Source organism: Herpailurus yagouaroundi, unplaced genomic scaffold (genome assembly GCF_014898765.1).
Source record: "Herpailurus yagouaroundi ecotype Mexico unplaced genomic scaffold, PumYag 185, whole genome shotgun sequence".
Lineage (NCBI taxonomy): Eukaryota > Metazoa > Chordata > Mammalia > Carnivora > Felidae > Herpailurus > Herpailurus yagouaroundi.
The window spans coordinates 6,176,137-6,194,901 of record NW_024412416.1 but is presented as its reverse complement, the minus strand read 5'-3'; the positions used below and the strand labels follow the sequence as shown (position 1 = coordinate 6,194,901).

General features: G+C 51.9%; 2 protein-coding genes and 1 long non-coding RNA gene across 4 annotated transcripts in view; all 3 read right to left on the bottom strand.

The window, feature by feature from the left end:
* Positions 1–5,608, bottom strand: part of KIF7 (kinesin family member 7) — a 27,707-nt gene extending 22,099 nt beyond the window's left edge. The window contains 5 exon segments of the mRNA XM_040493403.1: positions 2–218; positions 443–836; positions 1,222–1,422; positions 3,082–3,433; positions 5,005–5,608. Coding sequence (XP_040349337.1) covers positions 2–218; positions 443–836; positions 1,222–1,422; positions 3,082–3,409 — 1,140 coding nt within the window. The 5' untranslated portion in view covers positions 3,410–3,433; positions 5,005–5,608.
* Positions 5,609–7,347: 1,739 nt separating this feature from the next.
* Positions 7,348–12,652, bottom strand: LOC121042399 (uncharacterized). 2 transcript variants are annotated; one of them, XR_005796172.1, is made up of 4 exons: positions 12,331–12,652; positions 10,751–10,871; positions 9,277–9,440; positions 7,348–7,733 (listed from the first exon to the last, which is right to left on the bottom strand). It is a non-coding gene; the product is annotated as an uncharacterized LOC121042399 (long non-coding RNA). The 2 variants fall into 2 exon arrangements; XR_005796171.1 differs by lacking the exon at positions 7,348–7,733 and having other exon boundaries at positions 8,550–9,440.
* A 4,752-nt stretch (positions 12,653–17,404) lies between these two features.
* PLIN1 (perilipin 1) overlaps positions 17,405–18,765 on the bottom strand; it is a 17,067-nt gene continuing 15,706 nt past the window's right edge. Inside the window, exon 8 of the mRNA XM_040493402.1 lies at positions 17,405–18,760. Within this exon, the coding sequence (XP_040349336.1) occupies positions 18,569–18,760 (192 nt within the window). The 3' untranslated portion in view covers positions 17,405–18,568. The remainder of the gene's footprint in view (positions 18,761–18,765) is intronic.

Genomic DNA, 18,765 nt, shown 5'->3' with positions numbered 1-18,765 from the left:
CCGAGCGGTGGCGCGGGGGGCCGCGCGCGCCGGCCGCCGCCTCCTCGGTCGCGCGCTCGGCCTCGGGACGCCAGTTGACCGTGGCGCGGTTGCGGATGTTCTGGGCGCGGCTGGCGTAGTTGAGGGTGTTGAGGGTCTCGTCGAAGTCGGAGGAGGAGGGGCTGACGCAGGCGATCATCACCGTCTTGGCGTTCCCGCCTAGCGAGTCTTTGAGGATCCTGAGGATGCCGGGTGGGGGCGCGTCAGGGGCGCCGGAGCTCCAGGACGCGCCCGGCCCCGGGACCCTGATTCGTCGCCCGGGGGGCCTCGGACCGGTGGGCGGCGCGGCCGGAAAGCCAGAGGGGCCGCATCCCCTCCTCGCCTCGCCTCCCGCCGCCCCCTGACCCCCAGCGGCCGGAGAGCGGCCCCTGCTCCCGTGGGCCGCAGGCCGCAGGGCCCTCACCGGGTGATCTTGGAGTCCCGGTAGGGGATGTGGCTGCCGCGGCGCTGGGGGTCGCCCAGGGCGCTGATGACGTTGCCCAGCGCCAGGAGGCTGCTGTTGATCTGGATGCTCTCCTTGAGCCGCTCGCCCGTGCTGCCCGTCTTGAGCACCCGCTCCGAGCCCGCCAGGTCCACGAAGTGGAACTTGGAGACCAGCAGCTGGCCCGCAGGGGGTCGCGGCAGGCGGCTGGGGGCGCGCCCCCGCTGCTCCAGGGTCACCGTGAAGACGGTGTGTGAGCGGCTGGACAGGCGGTTGAGGTGTGTGGCGCCCGTGTGCCGCGCCGCGTTGCCCATCTCCAGGAGGCTCAGCACCTCGTCCAGGCCCTCCACGTCCACCTCCTTGACGCCACACAGCACTGAGGACACGCAAGGCTGTGAGCCCAGCGCAGGGGCAGCCCGGGACTGGCCAGGAGGGCAGGCAGAGCAGGGCTAGCCCTTGCCAGCTCTTCCCGACTCAGATGCCCCTTCCCCATGCCTGACAGGCAGGGGTGGGGAGGGTCCTGCCCATCCTGGCTCCGGCCCCAGGGGCTCCCACTTGCCCATGCCCACCTTGCACTCTGGGTACAGAAGTATATACTGAACTCAGGGGAGACGGGAGAAAGGAAGGCAAAACGTTCCAGGGCTCCGGTTTTGCAGTTAGGAGGTAGCCCTCCCAGACAGGTGAGCCACCCCTCAGCAGGTGAAGCCGCATCAAGCCACATGTCCCACTCCCAGCCAGTGGAGGCCCCAGGAGCTCCTCACCAACATTTCCGCGGTCATCTTCCCGCAGCTGGATGTCACGGCTGGCGGTGCCCACCTCCAGCAGATCTCGGAACTCCTCCTTATACACTTCCAGATAGGACACGTGCACCAGACAGTCAAGCAGGTCATTTTCATCGATAAGCTTGAAGGCTTCAGCCATGGCCCGTGGGATGATGCCCTGCTCGTCCTCGTGAAGGGAGGCTGGGGAGATACGGCAGAGCCTCCTGCCACCATGCCCTTGGCGGACATGGCTCGAGGCCCCAGGGCCCCAGCCAGCAGCTGGAGGGCAGGGCTCCAGCATGAGCGTAGCAGCGGAGGCCAGGATGGCTGGGTAGCCTGAGCCAGACCATGCTCCAGGAAGGTCAGGCAGAATTATGGAACTTCAGAGTTGGAAGCAACCTCTCAAGGTTCGGCCAACCCCTTTCATGAAGTAATAAGCATCCTCTCCACCACATCTCTGCTAGATCATCAGATACCCTTGGCTTGATTACTCCCCGGGTCAGGGAGCTCATTACTATAGTCTACGCTCAGTTAGCTAAAGGACCTTCTAAATTTATCCCAAGGAAGTAATAAGAGGGTGTTCAGAACATCACTCTTCATAACTTCAAAAGAATGCAAACATCCTAAGAGTCCGTCCTAAGATCCAATAGGGGTCTGGTTAAATAAGTTAACTTATATACACAATGGAATGCCAAGCCACCATTAAAAAATCAGCTTGGAGGGGCGCCTGCGTGGTTCAGTCGGTTGAGTGTCCGACTTCAGCTCAGGTCATGATCTCTTGTGGGTTGGAGCCCCACGTCGGGCTCTGTCTGCCAGCTCGGAGCCTGGAGCCTGCTCTGTATTCTATGTCTCCCTCTCTCTCTGCCCCTCCCCAGCTCACACTCTGTCGCTCGCTCTCAAAAATAAACATTAAATTAAAAAAAAATTTTTTTTTTCAACATTTATTTATTTTTGGGACAGAGAGAGACAGAGCATGAACGGGGGAGGGGCAGAGAGAGAGGGAGACACAGAATCGGAAACAGGCTCCAGGCTCTGAGCCATCAGCCCAGAGCCCGATGCGGGGCTCGAACTCACGGACCGCGAGATCGTGACCTGGCTGAAGTCGGACGCTTAACCGACTGCGCCACCCAGGCGCCCCTAAATTTTTTTTTAAATTAGCTTGAATATTTAATGATCTAGAGACATGTGTATGATATATTGTAAGAAAAAAACAGGATATAAAAGAACAAGTACAATATAATCCATTTTTTAAAAGGTAAAATAATTTTCTCAGAGAAATTGGAATGGTATCAGGGTGAGTGATTTCTGGAAAGTACCAAATGCTCGTGTTTGTATTTTCCTAATTTTCTACGGCACACCTGTATGCGTTTGTAATCTAAGAGAGAGAACGTTTGTGCTACTTAACGTGGGGCAGTTCCTTCAACTGGCCCAAAGCATCCCTCCCAAACGAACGCTCCAGGGCCTCACTGAACTGCCGGCCCCCTTGCCAGGCAGCAGCCAAACTCGGCTCTTCCAGAACAATCCCCCCTCCCACTACTCTGACTAGAACACGGGTCCCTGAGCCGTGTCAGCCATCCTGATGACCTCCAGAGACCAGCCGACTTGCCTCGCCCTTCCTCCCCCTGAGGTCCCCGGAGCCACACAGTGTGACCCTATCTCTGTGGAGGTGCAAAAGGCTCCCCACGTCAGGGACTCTTCCTTCCCGTCCTGGTCAGCCTCCCGACACGGCCGCTCCCACCCGGGGCCGCAGGTCAGACTGGGAACCCGGCTTGCCTTCGACGGAGGTATGGCAGCAGGAACGCAGGGGCAGAAGTTGGGGAGACTCCACAAGGGCACGGGGCCTCCCGCTGGGTCACTCACCCACACTGGCCTCCCCCATGGTGTACGTCTTCCCGGAGCCCGTCTGACCGTAGGCAAAGACCGTGGCGTTGAAGCCCTCAAAGAAAGCCTCGAGGAGGGGCTGCACGCAGGCCTGGTACACGGCCTCCTGCCCCGTGTCCTCATCCAGCACCACGTGGAAGCCAAAGTGGCGGTCTCGACCAAGGGTGACGCGGCTGTGCCCCGGGTCCACCCTCAGGCAGCTCTGGTGCCCGTGCAGCAGCTCCTTGGGCAGCAGCGGCCGGACCCTCAAGGCCACCCTCACTGGGGCCTCCTCGGCCCCCGGCAGCCTCTGGGCCTCCAGCCCCATGCTGGGGGAGGGCAGCTCCCGGTCCTGTAGAGAGAGGAAGAGGCCCCTGGCCATCAGCACCTGCAGGTGACCCGGAGCCAGATCCCGGGGCTCCCGACCTTGGGGACATGGAAGGGAGGGTGCCTGGTGTCCGAATACTGCGAGGGCCACGTGCGGTCCTACACGGTAACACTGCGTGGTTCCCGTCACTGGCAAAAGAAGGCCCCCAACTCCTCCACTTGACTCCCAAGGGCTTCCGTGTTCCAGCCGCACCCCTCCCCGGTGACCCCATCTCCTAGAACACGCACGCTCCACCACCACCACATCAGGGAGCCCCTTTCCCTAATACCCACCAGGGTCTCCATCACCTCCGCCCTTGTCACCTCACACCTCCCTGCCCCGCCTTCTTCAAAAAAGCCAGATCCTTCGAGACCAAACTCCTACCACCAAACCTGCCAATTCCATCTCCTAAATATCTATCAAGTGCACCTGCTTCTCCCCATCTTATTGCCAAAGCCCCGCTCTCGGCCACTGACACTCTCCACAGGATGGCTGTGACCAGCTTCCTCACTGTTCTGTCTCCAACGCAGCAACCAGGAGCATCTTTCAAAACTGCAAATGCAATCATGTTACCCTCCTGCTGACACTCTCCCAAGAGAGGCTCCCCACTGCCATCCAAACTTTAACAGCCCTGCCTTGTCTGCTCCCCTCCTGCACCCCACCCCGTGTTGCCCAAGGCTCCTCATTTCTCTGGTCTTGGACTGGCCCCCTCTCCCTCAGGGAGCCAGGGAAGCGCCTCTGCTCCGTGTCCGCACCGCGGCGCACACACGACGCCCGGTGACGCTCCCACCCGCCACTGGCCACTCTGTAGCAGAGGGAGCTGGGAGGCAGGGACCCTGCGTCTCCCTTCCTGCTGGATCTCCACCGCCCAGCACAAGGTCGGACGCTTAGTAGCTGCCCAACAGTGATGAAACCGCATCCAAAAAACTCTCCCCGTCCCCGTTCTCTTCTTATCACGGTCCACACCGCCTCCTACCCACCGGGCCCGCAGCACTTGGTTTGTCACTACTGAACTTCTCTGAGCACACGTAACGGTTCGTCCCTTCCCTCACTCAATCCTCCAGTCCCTTGCTGGGTGCCCGGCCCTGGGGACACAGCGGTAACTATCGCGCAATACAGTGGGCGCCTCGGCTCGCCCCGCACCCTGAGCTCTTCCAGCGCTCGAGACACAGAACTCCGCGCACCCAAGGCTCCGGGACGACTCCACGGGTGCGGTCTGGCGCGGGAGGAAGCGGGCACGCGACAGGAGCTCCCGGAGTTTGGAAAAGTGATTACACATGCGGGCCCGACTCTCCCAGCGTCGGCGCTCGCCCCTGCCGGCCAGGCCCGGGATGCTGGCCTCAGGCCCCCGATTTAGGGAAGGGGGCGCTTCCGCCCGCTCAAGGAGGGGCCTCCAGGAGCTGGTATGCAAGGATCGGGGCTCCTCGTGCTCGGTCCAGTGCTCCCCAAGTGCCGGCTCCCGCTGCCACCCGGCCCAGGCCTGCGCAGGGAGGGGGCGAGCGCGCGCCTCCCCCGCCCCCCTCCTCGACCTCCACCCCTCCCGGGCCCAAACCCACCTGCTCGGTGGGAGCACAGTCCCCCAGGGGTGCAGTCAGACTCCGAGCCTCCGCGCGGCGCGCTCCGATGCCGTCATCGGGACCCCCGCCCCCCAAAACATCCCGCCCCTCGCCCGCAGCTCCGCCCGCCTGGGAGCTCGGGGGCGGAGGCGAGAGCCGGGCGGCGCCGTGGTGTCGGTCCGCAGACAGGGCGGGGTCAGGGCTGGAGGGGCGGGGATTGGGCGGGGCCTTGTCCGAGGGCGCGGCAGGGGTGTGGGGCGGCCAATCGGGTTGCCGGAGCCGCGCTCTGATTCCAGCGTAGACTTGCCGAATTCTGGGGTCGCGGCGACCACCAAGGCGGGCCTAATTCTCCGAGCGGGAGAAGCCCGCCTGCTCGTGGAGCGGGGCACCTAAATCTTACAATGCAAGTTGCAACAGGTGAGAAGACGAAAACTAACCAGGAGACTTTTTCGCTCCGCGAGGGGAGAGTGGATTTTCCAGCTCTCGATTCTGAGTAACAGTGGACTAAAGATAAGCTACTATTTGTTCATTAACTGATTCGTTCAGGTGCAGACCTGCTCTCCTCCCGCCAGGGCTGCCCCTCGATCCCAGCACTGCCGACGCCCCCTGAAAGCTCAGCAAATCTCTCCCTTCCCCATCCTCGGGAAGCCTCCGCCCCGCTTTTCTCCCTGATTTCACGACCCCTTCTCTAAAGCTGAGAAGGATCCATCCCCCTCCCCCATGAGATTCTGGAGATTGGGCTGGGGGCCCACTCCACCCTGTGTGAACGGGCCCTGGCTGCACCTTCTGCACTCACACTGGAAAGAATCGTTGCTGGGGCTCTTCTCTGCCAAGGCCCAGAGTGACCCAGACAGGGGGTGGATGGGTGAAGCCCCCAGAGAGCTACTACTCAGGCCTTCTAGCATGCCAGAGAGCAGCATGGAGCTGCCTCCGGGGGAGCCTCACCCAGGACAGGGCCTGACAAGGCCTGGCCCCACAGCGCTGGCTTGTAAGCCCACAGTTTATAATGAGCAGGGGAGCCACTGGTCCACTGGTAGACCGCACTGGCACCCAGCCTCGGGTGCTGGATGGACAGCTGCCCCTGAAAGAGGCCACTGGGAGGTGAGGTTTGCTGTGGGGTTCTTAGCCAACCTCTCCAGTTAGGGAGGTTATGCTGAGTGAACAGCTCAAGGGAACCTTGCAGAGGTGTTATTCATCCTGCATCGACCTGGGCAGGTGCTACCCGAGGGACTGTCCCCAAACAGCATTTCCAGTGTGCCCCCCACCGTCCATCCCATCACTCAAGCCGTCCTTGTCTCCTCCTCTTCTCTTGTCCAGGACTGAGCCCCTCCTTCCCCTCCTCTGTAGCTTCCAGTCCAGGCAAAACCCTTTGTCCTCTACGCCCTGGCCACCCAAGCCGCCACTATCCCTCATCTGGACCCCTGCAGACCCTCCTCCCTGGTCTCCCTCCCGTCTCTGTAATACCTGCCAGTTAAAATTATATTAACAGGGGCACTTGGGTTAAGCATCTGACTTCAGCTCAGGTCATGATCTCACGGTTTGTGAGTTCGAGCCCCGCATGGGACTCTGTGCTGACAGCTCGAAGCCTGGAGCCTGCATCGGATTCTGTGCCTCCCTCTCTCTGCCCTTCCCCCTGCTCGTTCTCTGTCTCTCAAAAAAAATAAATAAATAAATAAATAAATAAATAAATAAATAAAAGAAAAAAAAGAATAAAATTTAAAAAAATTTTTAAATACACATTTTAAAAGTTTTTAAAAACTAATAGAGTCCAAAATATGAAGGAGGCAGGTAAGAGCGGTCGATATCTTGGAGGGTTCCCTTCCAACTCTTATTCTCTGTGTGTCTTAGTCCATTCAGGTTAATAGAACAAAATACCCCAAACTGGGCAGCTGATAAATGGCAAACATTTATTTCTCAGGCCTTGGGGGCTGGGAAGTCCAGAATCCTGGCATTGGAAGATTCAGTGTCAGATGAGGGCCCACTTCCTGGATGCCCCAGAGGGCCCACATCACATGGCAGAAGAGATTGAGCTAACTCTCTGAGGTGTATCCTATAAGGACATTGACCCCATTCATGAGGGCTCCACTTTCATGACCCGATCAGCTCCCAAAGGCCCCCCCATCAATACCATCACCTGGAGGGATAGGATTTCTTTTTTTTTTTTTTAATTTTTTTAACGTTTATTTATTTTTGAGACAGAGAGAGACAGAGCATGAACGGGGGAGGGTCAGAGAGAGAGGGAGACACAGAATCCGAAACAGGCTCCAGGCTCTGAGCCATCAGCACAGAGCCCGACGCGGGGCTGGAACTCACGGACCATGAGATCATGACCTGAGCCGAAGTCGGATGCTCAACCGACTGAGCCACCCAGGCGCCCCGAGGGATAGGATTTCAACGTATGGACTTGTGGGGGGACACGCACATCCAGACTATAGCCCTACGATATACAAGCACATACGTATCTATTACACACACACACGTACGATACACGTATTATCGCTGGTGCACTTTACCTGCGACACTGAGGTCCTTGAAAGGAGTGTGCCTTATTTACCTCTGTGTCTCTTGTCCCTGGCCCAAGGCCTGGCACCGTCACTCTGTAGAGGTTTCTGGTAACAGTTATTGAAGAAAGGAAGGAAAACCTTTTCGCATTAGCAGAAATATAGGTCACCGTGGCTCATGGTTTCCTGCTGTGGGCACAAAGTGACAGAGCGGTGCACAGGACATACCTGGAGAATAAAGGAGCATCCTCTTTGTGGCATCTTATGCTTTAGAAGTCAAGTCCCCCATCTGCATACCGGGCGATCCCGTCCTCAGCTCAGAGTCCCTTCTTTGGTCATCTCCGTTTTCCACGCTCAGTCCTGACCTCTGCCCCCCAGAAAAAGAAACCCAGTAGAAACGTCTACCTCCTCACATCCAACAAAAAAGATCCTTCTTCAGTTCTAAGTTTCGCATTTTTCTCACATTTTAACATTTGTGACATCGAGTTACACCTTGTAGTCATTGCCAAGGGAAACCTGGCACCAGGAGAGGTGACAGGTGTCTATGTGCCACCTCAAGGAGAGAGTGTCTTCACCTCTGTGACCTCTGATGGATAGATTGCATTGACAGCACCATGCATGGTTGACTTTTAATTAAAATCTAGAAACATATTTGTCACTTTAAATGTCGTTAGAAAAATGGAACCCTGATGCAGCAGTGACATTTAATTTATTATGCCTACAGAAGATTGCCTGTCATAGACAGGCAGTGTAATTAAAGGCTGCAGAGAGGGGCAAGTCTCTTTGGGTAGATCTATATTAGGAAGCCCTCGACCTCAAGGAACACACACCACAACTTGAAGTGGCTTGAACAATAAGGCCGTTTCTTATCTCAGCTGAGAGATGGATGAGAGGGAGGAGGGCTCCGGGGCAGGCTGAGTCAGTGGCAACGTGACAAAGGACCTAGCTTGTCCATTTCTCTGGCCATCATCACCTTCGACCATAAAACACGCAGAGGAGGAAAAGAGAGCACTGTATCATGAGCAGGCTCTTCGCTCTGAGAGCACTGTATCATGAGCAGGCTCTTCGCTCTTCGGATGAAGGGAGATTTTCCTAGCAGCCCTAAGAGCAGGGTTCACACCTCATGTACCAAACAGCTTAGGGCTGCCCCCCTGGAAGTAACCACCGGCAAAGGGGCGGACTGATCATGATGGCTTAGAATGTGCACCTGAGTCTGCATGGTGTTGGGAAGTGTGATGGTTCCCATCATTTTATGTATTGGCTTGACGGGGCCGTGGGGTGCCCAGATATTTGGCAAAACATTATTCTAGATGTTTTTGTGAGGGTGTTTTTGAGTGAGATTAACATATAAATTGGTGAACTTTGAGTAAAGCAGATTGCCCTCCCCAGTGTGGGTGGGCCTTGTCCAATCAAGTGAAGGCCCGAATAGAACCAAAAGGCTGACCCCGTCCCAAATAAGAGTTTTCCTGCCTGACTTTCCTTGCACTGAGGCTTTGGCTTTTATCCCACCTTCAGACTCAAACTGAGTCCTGAGCCTACCAGCTTCTGGACTGGTCTAGAACTACACTATCGGTTCTCCCGGTTGTTGGACCTTCAGGCTTGCGCTTGAACAAACCATTGGCTCTCTTGGGTCCCAAGCTTGCTGACTCACCCTGTAGATCTTAGGACTCGCCAGCCTCCCTGACTGTGTGAGTTAATTCCTTGTAATGAATCTCTCTCTCCGTGTATATACATTTCCTATTGGTATATGCTTATATATACACCAACAGACCTGTTGAATCTGTTTCTTTGGAGAGCTCCAAAGACAGGACATCATCTGCCACCGTGTCCTAGATTCTTCAAAGATGAAGAGAGGCTGGTCAACGTATCATGAACGTTCTTCATTCAGGTACCAAGCCTCTCTCCGTCAGAAGCCGCCAGAAGCTGTGGCACTTTCTGCGATATGTAATTCAAAATATAATTCGATACACGCGATAATGTAATAAAAATCCAAGCATTTGGGAAAAGTAGGTGAAACCCCCCCCCCCTTCTCGGATATGCTGTAGAATTATATTGTTGGTCCCAACTATTCTAAAGCAGCTGGGGTCCTGAGCTGAAATGATACGGAGAAGCCTGTTACCAGAGTGGTCAAAACAATTCATTTAGGGGCACCTGGGTAGCTCAGTAGGGCGTTAAACTTCGGCTCCGGTGATGATCTTGCGGTTTGTGAGTTTGAGCCCCGAGGTGGGCTCTGTGCAGACAGCTTGGGGCCCTCTTTGGATCCTCTGTCCTGCCCTCTCTCGCTGCCCCAACCCCGCTTGCGCGCGCGCGCTCTCTCTCCTTCTCTCTCCTCTCAAAAACGAACATTAAAAAAAAACCAAACGATTCATTCAGACTCTGAATGTGTAGAAGCTGGAGACTAAACTTGGACCTTCATGCACATAAATGTAACAAAGATCGGTAACGATTGGCGAAACCTCATGTTTCAGAGAAGGAGGTATGGGGTTATAATTATAAGAATAGTTATTAAGCTTAAAGAAAATAAAATTAAAACTTTTACAGTAAAAATTTGAGCGAATTTTGTGATGTTAGAGTTCACTGAAACTATCGATGTAAATTCATGACTTTGGAAAGATATACCTTCTTTCCAGCTCTTACTAGTGGATATGCAATGTTGTTTTTTGTTTTTTGTTTTTGTCTGTCGCCAATATGCACATGGAACAATTGGATATTTGTGCCCCAGCGTCCAAACTTGGGCTCTGTCATGATTTCCTATTCAAAGTAGTTGATCCCACATGTTAGGTCAAGAACTGGGATCATTTTTTTTGCGGGCAGAAAACTCAGATGATTTTAAAATGTCTGTTGTACGCCTGAAAGGAAAAAGGGTCCCAACTAATGGGGCCAAATTGTGGCAATCTGAGCATCCGAGCAAAGAATAATTGCAGTCACTTGAGACAAGTCAAGTCTGTGCAAATTTCTTTTGTGGCAATTGACAACCTGGCTCTGTTATTTAAATGGAAAAACAAAGAGCCAGAAGTTGTAACGACATTCCTGCAGAGGGGCCAAGGGTGGGGTGGGGGTGCCTGCCCAGCCAGATATGCAAACATGCTTTAAACTGCTGTAATTCAGACGATGTGTTCATCCCACAGGAACAGACAAACGGGACGTGTTTGGAAACTTGATCTATGGCAGGGCTAGTAGGTGGATCAGTGAACGAAAGCCCAACGAGGCTATACGTGAGCCAGACCCGGGTCTCTTAGCCCTACCTGGATACAAGAAACAAGGAAACATCATTCAAGCTCAGGCGTGAGCAGGGCAGAAGCTCCCAGCTGACTTCCGAGGGGCACTCTTAACCTTCTCACAGTGTGCACTTCCACTGAGGAGAAACTAAAAATTCAAGAAGTTAGGAAACATTTACAGGACCATCAGTTATCCGCGTGGAGGAAAGAAAATTGGATTCCTATCTCAATCATACAGCAAAGTTAATTAAATGTAAAAAGCAAAACTATGGAAATATTCAAAGGAAATACAGGGGAATATCTTCATGACTTCATTGTAGGGAAGAGTTTTTATTTATTTATTTATTTATTTATTTATTTAAACATTTGTTTTTTTCAACGTTTATTTATTTTTGGGACAGAGAGAGACAGAGCATGAACGGGGGAGGGGCAGAGAGAGAGGGAGACACAGAATCGGAAACAGGCTCCAGGCTCCGAGCCATCCGCCCATAGCCCGACGCGGGGCTCGAACTCACGGACCGCGAGATCGTGACCTGGCTGAAGTCGGACGCTTAACCGACTGCGCCACCCAGGTGCCCCTAGGGAAGAGTTTTTAACACATAACTCCAAATCACAAAACATAAAAGAAAATAATTATAATTATGTTTATCCAGAAAATAGGAAAAAAAAAAAAAAAACCTCTAAAAACCAGTGAGAAAAACTACTAATAGAAGGTTGTTCTGGGATACCTGGCTGGCTTGGTCTGTTAAGCATCTGACTTCGGCTCAGGTAGTGAGCTCATGGCTCATGGGTTCGAGCCCCACATCAGGCTCTATTCTGACAGCTCAGAGCCTTGAGCCTGCTTGGGACTCTCTCTCTCCCTCTCTCCCTCTCTCTCTGCCCTTTCCCTGCTTGTTCTCTCTCTCTCTCAGAAATAAATAAATAAACTTAAAAAAAAGAAGGTTGTTCAATGTATGTCCATTTCAGTTTCTTTTTAATTAAAAAAAAAAAAGAAAATTGCTCAAAACTTTTGACGGATGCTTCACAGAAGGGACACGTCACAAATACTCAATAAACATAATAAACGATGTTCAGTATCATTGCTAATCAGGGACTTAAATCCACAATGAGATGTTATTTTACACACTACAGATTTGCAAAAGTGGTAAAAACAGACAATATCAAATGATCGTGAGAATGTTGAGTAAGAATAAATTACAGTCGACGTTTGAACAAGGTGGGGCTTAGGGGCACTGACCCCCTGCCCAGTCAGAAATCCATGTGTAAGTTTTGGGTCCCCAGAAACATAACTATCAACAGCCTACTATTAACCGGAAGACTTACTAATCACATAATCGGTCAGTTGATCCAAATTTCGGATGTCATATGTATTAGGTACTGTATTCTTATAATAAAGCAAGCTAGAGAAAAGGTTATTAAAGAAGTCATAAGGAAGAGAAAGTACATTTACAGTACTGAACTGTACTTATCAAAAATAAATCTGTGCATACATGGACCGGTGCAGTTCAAGCCCGTGTAGTTCAAGGGTCAACGTACTTGTAGTGAGAATATAAATCAGAACAAACACGTTGGAGGAAAATTTGGCAATATCTAGCAAACACACATACCTTATGGCTTAGCAGTCCCACTCAGTCATATTCTCTAAGAAACTCATAAGAATGTTCATCGCCAAAATTATGGAATAGTAGAAATATGGAGGGCCGTCTGGCTGACTCAGTCAGTGGAGCATGTGACTCCTGGATCTCAGAGTCATGAGTTCGAGCCCCATATTGGGCAGGGAGCCTACTTAAAAAAAAAGAATATGGAAATAAGCCAAATGACTGTTGACAGGAGAGTGGTGAGGCAGAGATTGCATACCCCAGGCACCCCCACCCCCAGGGTCCAGTTTCCATCCTTTTAAGGCCTCTGATTTAAACAAAAAAAAATTTTTTTTTTAATGTTTATTTTTGAGAGAGAGAGAGAGACAGAATGTGAGCATGGGAGGGGCAGAGAGAGAGGGAGACACAAAATCTGTGCCAGGCTCTGAGCTGTCAGCACAGGGCCCAACGCGGGGCTCAAACTCACGAGCTGTGAGATTGTGACCTAAGCTGAAGTCGGACACTTAACCGACTGAGCCACTCAGGTGCCCCTAAGGCCTCTGATTTTTAATTAGATGCATAGCCACTCTGAATAAAGACTCTGAATAAAGACTCAGCCTCCTTTCCATCTAGATGTGGCCGTGTGACTATGTTTTGTTCAGTTACTTATAAGCAGAAGTCATGTGTATAATTTCTCCATCCCCCTTGTTTCTTTTCTGTGGCTGGAAAATGGAGTTGATGGCTGGGGCAGAAGCAGCCTTCTTGGCCTGTGAGACGACTTGAGGAAAGAAAATCACTGACAGCAGAACAATAAGATAGAAAGGCCTGGATTCCGGCCACTGGGGAGTGCGGTCCAGCGCTGGACCGCTCATCTCTGGGCTTTTACACGAGAGAGAAATAAACTATTGTATTTAAACCACGGTGTGCTGGGTTGTACTATTGTTCAGCAAATATTTGCTCCTCTCCCTCTTCCCCTTCCCCACTGGTGTGGGCTTGGCTATGTGACATGCTTCGGCCAATGGAATATGAGTAGATACGATGCAAGCAGAAAGCAGTGATTTGTGTTGGGAGAGCATGCCCCAGATAGCCCCTGACCCTTACTTACCCAGGCTCCCTGAAATAGCACACCTAGAACAGATTTGAACCCATGCACAGCCCAAAGCCAAGTGCAGATGATCCATAGGCTGAAGCAGAGCCACTAGGAGAGCCACAGGGATGAGCTGAACCACGGTTGACCTGTTGACCCACAAACATAAGAATAAATGCACGTTGTTGTAAGCCACACTATTTAGGATAGTTTATTGCGCAGTGTGTTATGGCAAAGGCTGACTAACACACGTTGTTATTTAGGGCTTTCTGTCTCTCAAAACTGAATCAATTCTGGGGCGCCTGGGTGGCTCAGTCGGTTAAGCGTCCAACTTTAGTTCAGGTCATGATCTCACGGTTTGTGGGTTCAAGCCCCGCATTGGGCTCTGTGCTGACAGCTTGGAGCCTGGAGCTGCTTTGAATTCTGCGTCTCCCTCTCTCTCTGCCCCTCCCCCGTTCATGCCCTGTCTCTCTCTCTCTGTCTCAAAAATAAGTAAACATTTAAAAAATTTTAAAAATAACTGAATCAATTCTAATACAAATGACTAAATTACGGTATATTTAAAAATATACTTATTAAACATAAAAATGTACTTGTCTATTTAGGCTGCTATAACAAAACACCACAGAAAACAGCCTGGGTAGCTTACAAACAACGGAATTTATTTCTTATAGTTCTGGAGGTTTGGAAGTTCAAGGCCATAGCTCCAGCATGGTCACGTTTGGGTGATGGTCCTTTCCTTGGCTCAGAGCCGGGGTGTCTTACTGGGTCCTCACACGGCAGAAGAGGCAAGGTTGCTCTCTGGGGCCTCTTTTACAAACACACTAATCCCATGAAGCCCTCATGACCCTATCACCTCCCAAAGGCCCCACCTCCTAATATTCTCATCTTTGGGGGGTAGGGTTTCAACACATGAATTTGGCGGGAGGGATACAATCAGACCACAGCAATAGTTGTACAAGAAAAAAATTTCTGGGGTGCCTGGGTGGCTCAGCCGGTTAAGCGTCCTACTTCGTTCGGCTCAGGTCACGATCTCGCAGTTCATGGGTTCCAGCCCCGCGTCGGGCTCTGTGCTGACGATTCAGAGCCTGGAGCCTGCTTCGGATTCTGTGCCTCCTTCTCTCTCTGTTCCTCCCCTGTTCATGCTCTGTCTCTCTCTCTCACTCTCAAAAATAAAGATTTTAAAAAAATGTTTACAAAAAATTTCTAGTGAAAATGAGTGGTTCTCATGAACTTCACTTTGAGCGGGGGGAAAAAAAAGCAAGTCTCAGAATAATACGTGTAATTCCACTTAAAGGTCAAAGCATGCAAAACTAAATACTGTTGGAGTGAGATATATGCATAGGAAAGGAATCTATAAAGAAAAGCAAGGGTATAGTAAACACAAAATTCCAGATTGTGGTTCCTGGGGGCAGGCCAGGGCGGGAATAGAGATGCCACAAAGGACGTTCTAATGGTACTGCTCGCGTTCTGTCTCCTACATTGAGAGGTGGGCAGGGGAAGGGTCCATCCTGCGCTATGTGCAGCCTCAGCGCCCCCTTCGCAGACGGGGGATCCCCTGGAGGTTGCTGTCTGTAAAAAGATGCCAGTGAAACATGCAGACGTTTCCACTGACTCAATCTTTCTAGGAATGTTTAAAAGAACCTGACATTGTGTCTGTAACCGACATTTGGATATTTAAAATAATTTGATGTATGCATATGCATTCTATAAGTTTTGATTAAGTACAAAGTGTTTAAATGTTTAGGAAAATCATGCTCAACGCAATGAGCATTAAAGCCCAAGTTGTAGTGCTATTGGTCTCCAGACACAGAAGTCCTTTGGATATTAAGATCCTAAATAATTATGGAAGATGAGGCGCCCGGGATCATCCAGTTAAGCATCAGTTAAGCATCTCAGAGCCTGGAGCCTGCTTTGGACTGTGTCTCCCTCTCTCTCTGCCCCTCCCCTGCTTGCGTGGGTGCTCTCTCTCTCTCTCCCTCTCTCTCTCCCTCTCTCTGTCAAATATAAATAAACATTAAAAGAAAAAAAAGCATCCGACTTCAGCTTAGGTCATGACCTCAGGGTTTGTGAGTTTGAGCCCCACATGGGGCTCTGTGCTGACAGCTCGGAGCCTGGAGCCTGCTTCGGATTCTGTGTCTCCCTCTCTCTCTGCCCCTCCCCTGCTCATGCCCTGTCTCTCTCTCAAGAATAAAAACATTAAAAAAAATTTTTTTTTAATTATGAAAAAAAGAAGTGGTAAATAACTGCATGGATAAATGTATTTTATGGTCTGTAATGGTCCTTTCTCCATCTCCAGATCGAGTTGGAGGTGCATTTCGTGAGCTGGAGAGAGGGGATAGGGGATAGGGCATTTCTCTGGAGAGGGGCCTTGGCATCCCAATGTGAAGTGGGGTGTTCTGAGGTCATGAGCTACTGAAGATGAGTGTGCAAGAGCCTTCGCATCCATGTGAACAAGGAGGCTCGCCAGAGTGATGTCTTTCAGAACAGCGAAAAGTCCCACACCAGCCGCTGAAGCACATTTCGTTCGTTTCGAGGAAATATTTTTCTCTCATTTCTCTCCAAAAAGTGTTCAGGAACCCCGAGAGCCAGGCTCTGGGTGGTTTGCTACCCAATCAAGAGGTTTTTAATGATAAAGAGAGACTTTTACAACTTAAACTGTTTGTTTCCTGGGCTATCCTGCCCCATACACTGGCCCCAGCACCCTGAGGGGTGAGGGATGTGGCCTGGCCAGCAGCTGTGTTGACAGCTACTGCCTGGTCAGGGACCCAGCTCTTCTGGGTTGCTCAGAGGGCAGTTTTTCTGCTACTTGGGGTATGGCCTTGGAGGAGGAGCCACAGGACTATGGAGGAGTGGACGGTCGGAGTGTGGTTTCTGAAGCTCCAGAAAGAAAGCAGCATGGGCAGGGGGGGGCAGGACAGCTGGGGGTTCTCTCTACACATCCAGGCCTGAGGTCAGTGCTCCACCAGCTGCCCCCGGGAGCCCTGCCAGGGCCAGGCGGGACTCTATCTTTCTAGCCCCTGTCCTATCAGCCTATTTATTTATTTAAAAAATTTTAATGTTAATTTTATTTTATTTTTGAGGTACAGAGCATGAGCAGGAGAGGGGCAGAGAGAGTGGAAGACACAGAATCCGAAGCAGGTTCTATCAGCACAGAGCCTGACGCGGGGCTCAGATCCACGAACCGTGAGATCATGACCTGGGCCAGAGTGGGACACTTAACCAACTGAACCACCTAGGTGCCCCACATATCAGCTTATTTATAAGGGCCCCCCTTGCCAGATCACATTCCCTCCCCAGGGAACTGCTGGGGTGGTGTGGATTGCACAGGCGGGGTGGGTGCCAAGGCCAGCTCAGAGTCCTGGCCATGTCCACATGTGTATGTCACTGGCACTTCCATCCCCCACTCCAGGCATCCTCAGATTCCAGAACCATGGATCAAGGTCAACGACTCATTACACCAAAGCTCTGCCAGGACCCAGAGTCAGTTTCAGAAAGCTGGGCTCAGAGGTGCAACAGAGTGGGGGCCAAGAGGGTGCTCACAGGCCTGAGGGGAACCTATGGGGAATGTATATATGGACATCCAAAAGGACTGACGGAGGGGCGTCGAGGTGGCTCAGTTGGTAAAGCGTCTGACTTTGATTTCGGCTCACGTCATGATCTCACAGTTCATGAGTTTGAGCCCTGCATTTGGCTTTGTGCTGACAGAGGAACCTGCTTGGGACTTTCTCTCACCCTCTCTCTCTGCCCCTCCCTTACGGGGGCACGCGCACGCGCACGCGCGCGCGCGCACACACACACACACAATCGCTCTCTCTCTCTCTCTCTCTCAAAATAAATAAATACATATTTAAAAGGACTGACAGCTGCAGATGACAATAACAACAAAAACTGAATTTGGTTTGGAAGGTTACTTGGCATCATCTAACAATATTTAAAATGCACATACTCTTTTACCCAGCATGTCCTGGTTCCAGCTTATAAATTTCTCCTATAGATTATCTACACATCAGCATAAAGCATTTTGTATATAGACATTTATTGTAGCACTATTTGCAAGAGCAAAACAAAGGAAACAACCTAGAAGTCCATTATTAGGAAACTAGTGAAGTCAAAGATAGCACATCTGTACCACGAAGCACTTACTGGATGGTGGTGAAAAAGAGCAAGGGGTATTTGTGATATGGATACAAAAAGATCTCTCAGATGTATTGTTACAGGATAACATCCCACAGCTGTGTGAACAAAGTGGGGAGTGTACAAAGTGGGCCTGCACACGCACAGCCTGTACCTGGAAGGATGCACAACAGACTGACAGCCCAGTGCTTTTTGTGAAGGGGAAGTGGAGAACTCAGTGAGGAAGACACACACCCTTTTGCAATATTTGACTTTTTAAATTGCACGTATGCATTCCCTAGATTTACCAAATACTGCCATTTTCAAAAATAGGGCTTGAAATGAACTGTGGTCACAGAGCCCATACACACAGTCTGTTTAGGTTAGACTTCAAGGAGGTGAAAGGTCACCGTTGTCGTCCCCCAGCACCAGGGCGCCAGCGGTCAAAAGGCGACGGAAGGGTGAACGCGCAGATGGAAGGAAGGCTAGAAGGATGCAAACGGAAAGGTGGCTGTGAGCCAGAAGGTGGCGCTACAGAGCGCAGGCCGGGGCTCAGCCTGGGAAGAGTAGCGGGTCCTCGGAAATGCGAGGCTACTCTTTATAGAAACGTACAACAGCTTTCGCACCTAATCGTCGCTCCCTTCAAAGGAGTCTGCGGAGAGCCTGGATACTCAGGGGGAGTCTCTGAGCTCAGGGCTTAAACATGGGTCACAAACTCCTGCTTACTATCGGTCTACGGATGCTGGATCTACATTTTGGAAACAAACGTCATTTGGCAACAAATTTGGTTAAAGAAGTGAGATATCAAGTCAGACACTTAATCCTTTGGAAAAACGAAAAACAAAAGGCATACAAGCAAAGCAAGCTGCTGCTCCGGTGCTTCTTAAGAATAGGTTCTGACAGCTAAGCCCAAAAAAGGTGCTGGGAAGATGATGCCGCGGGAATGGGGCCCACTTGGAAGAAGTCTGCGCTCACTTGGAAGTGCGCGCTTTGTTTCTTGGCTGGAGAGCCCGCGGGGGCCTCGCCGCCGTCGGGGCCGGGGGCGGGCGGACGGACGCGCGGGGCTCAGCTCTTCTTGCGCAGTTGGCTGTACTGCGCGCGGCCCAAGATGGGCTCCATGACGCTCGGCCGGAAGAAGCTGTCGCTGACCCTGCGCGCGGGCTTCTCGCGGGCCACCGCCGGGAAGACCGGGCGCGGCGCGGCGGGCGCGTCCGCCCTGTCCTCCTGCCCGGGGCCGGGGGGCGCCCCGGGACTACGTGCGG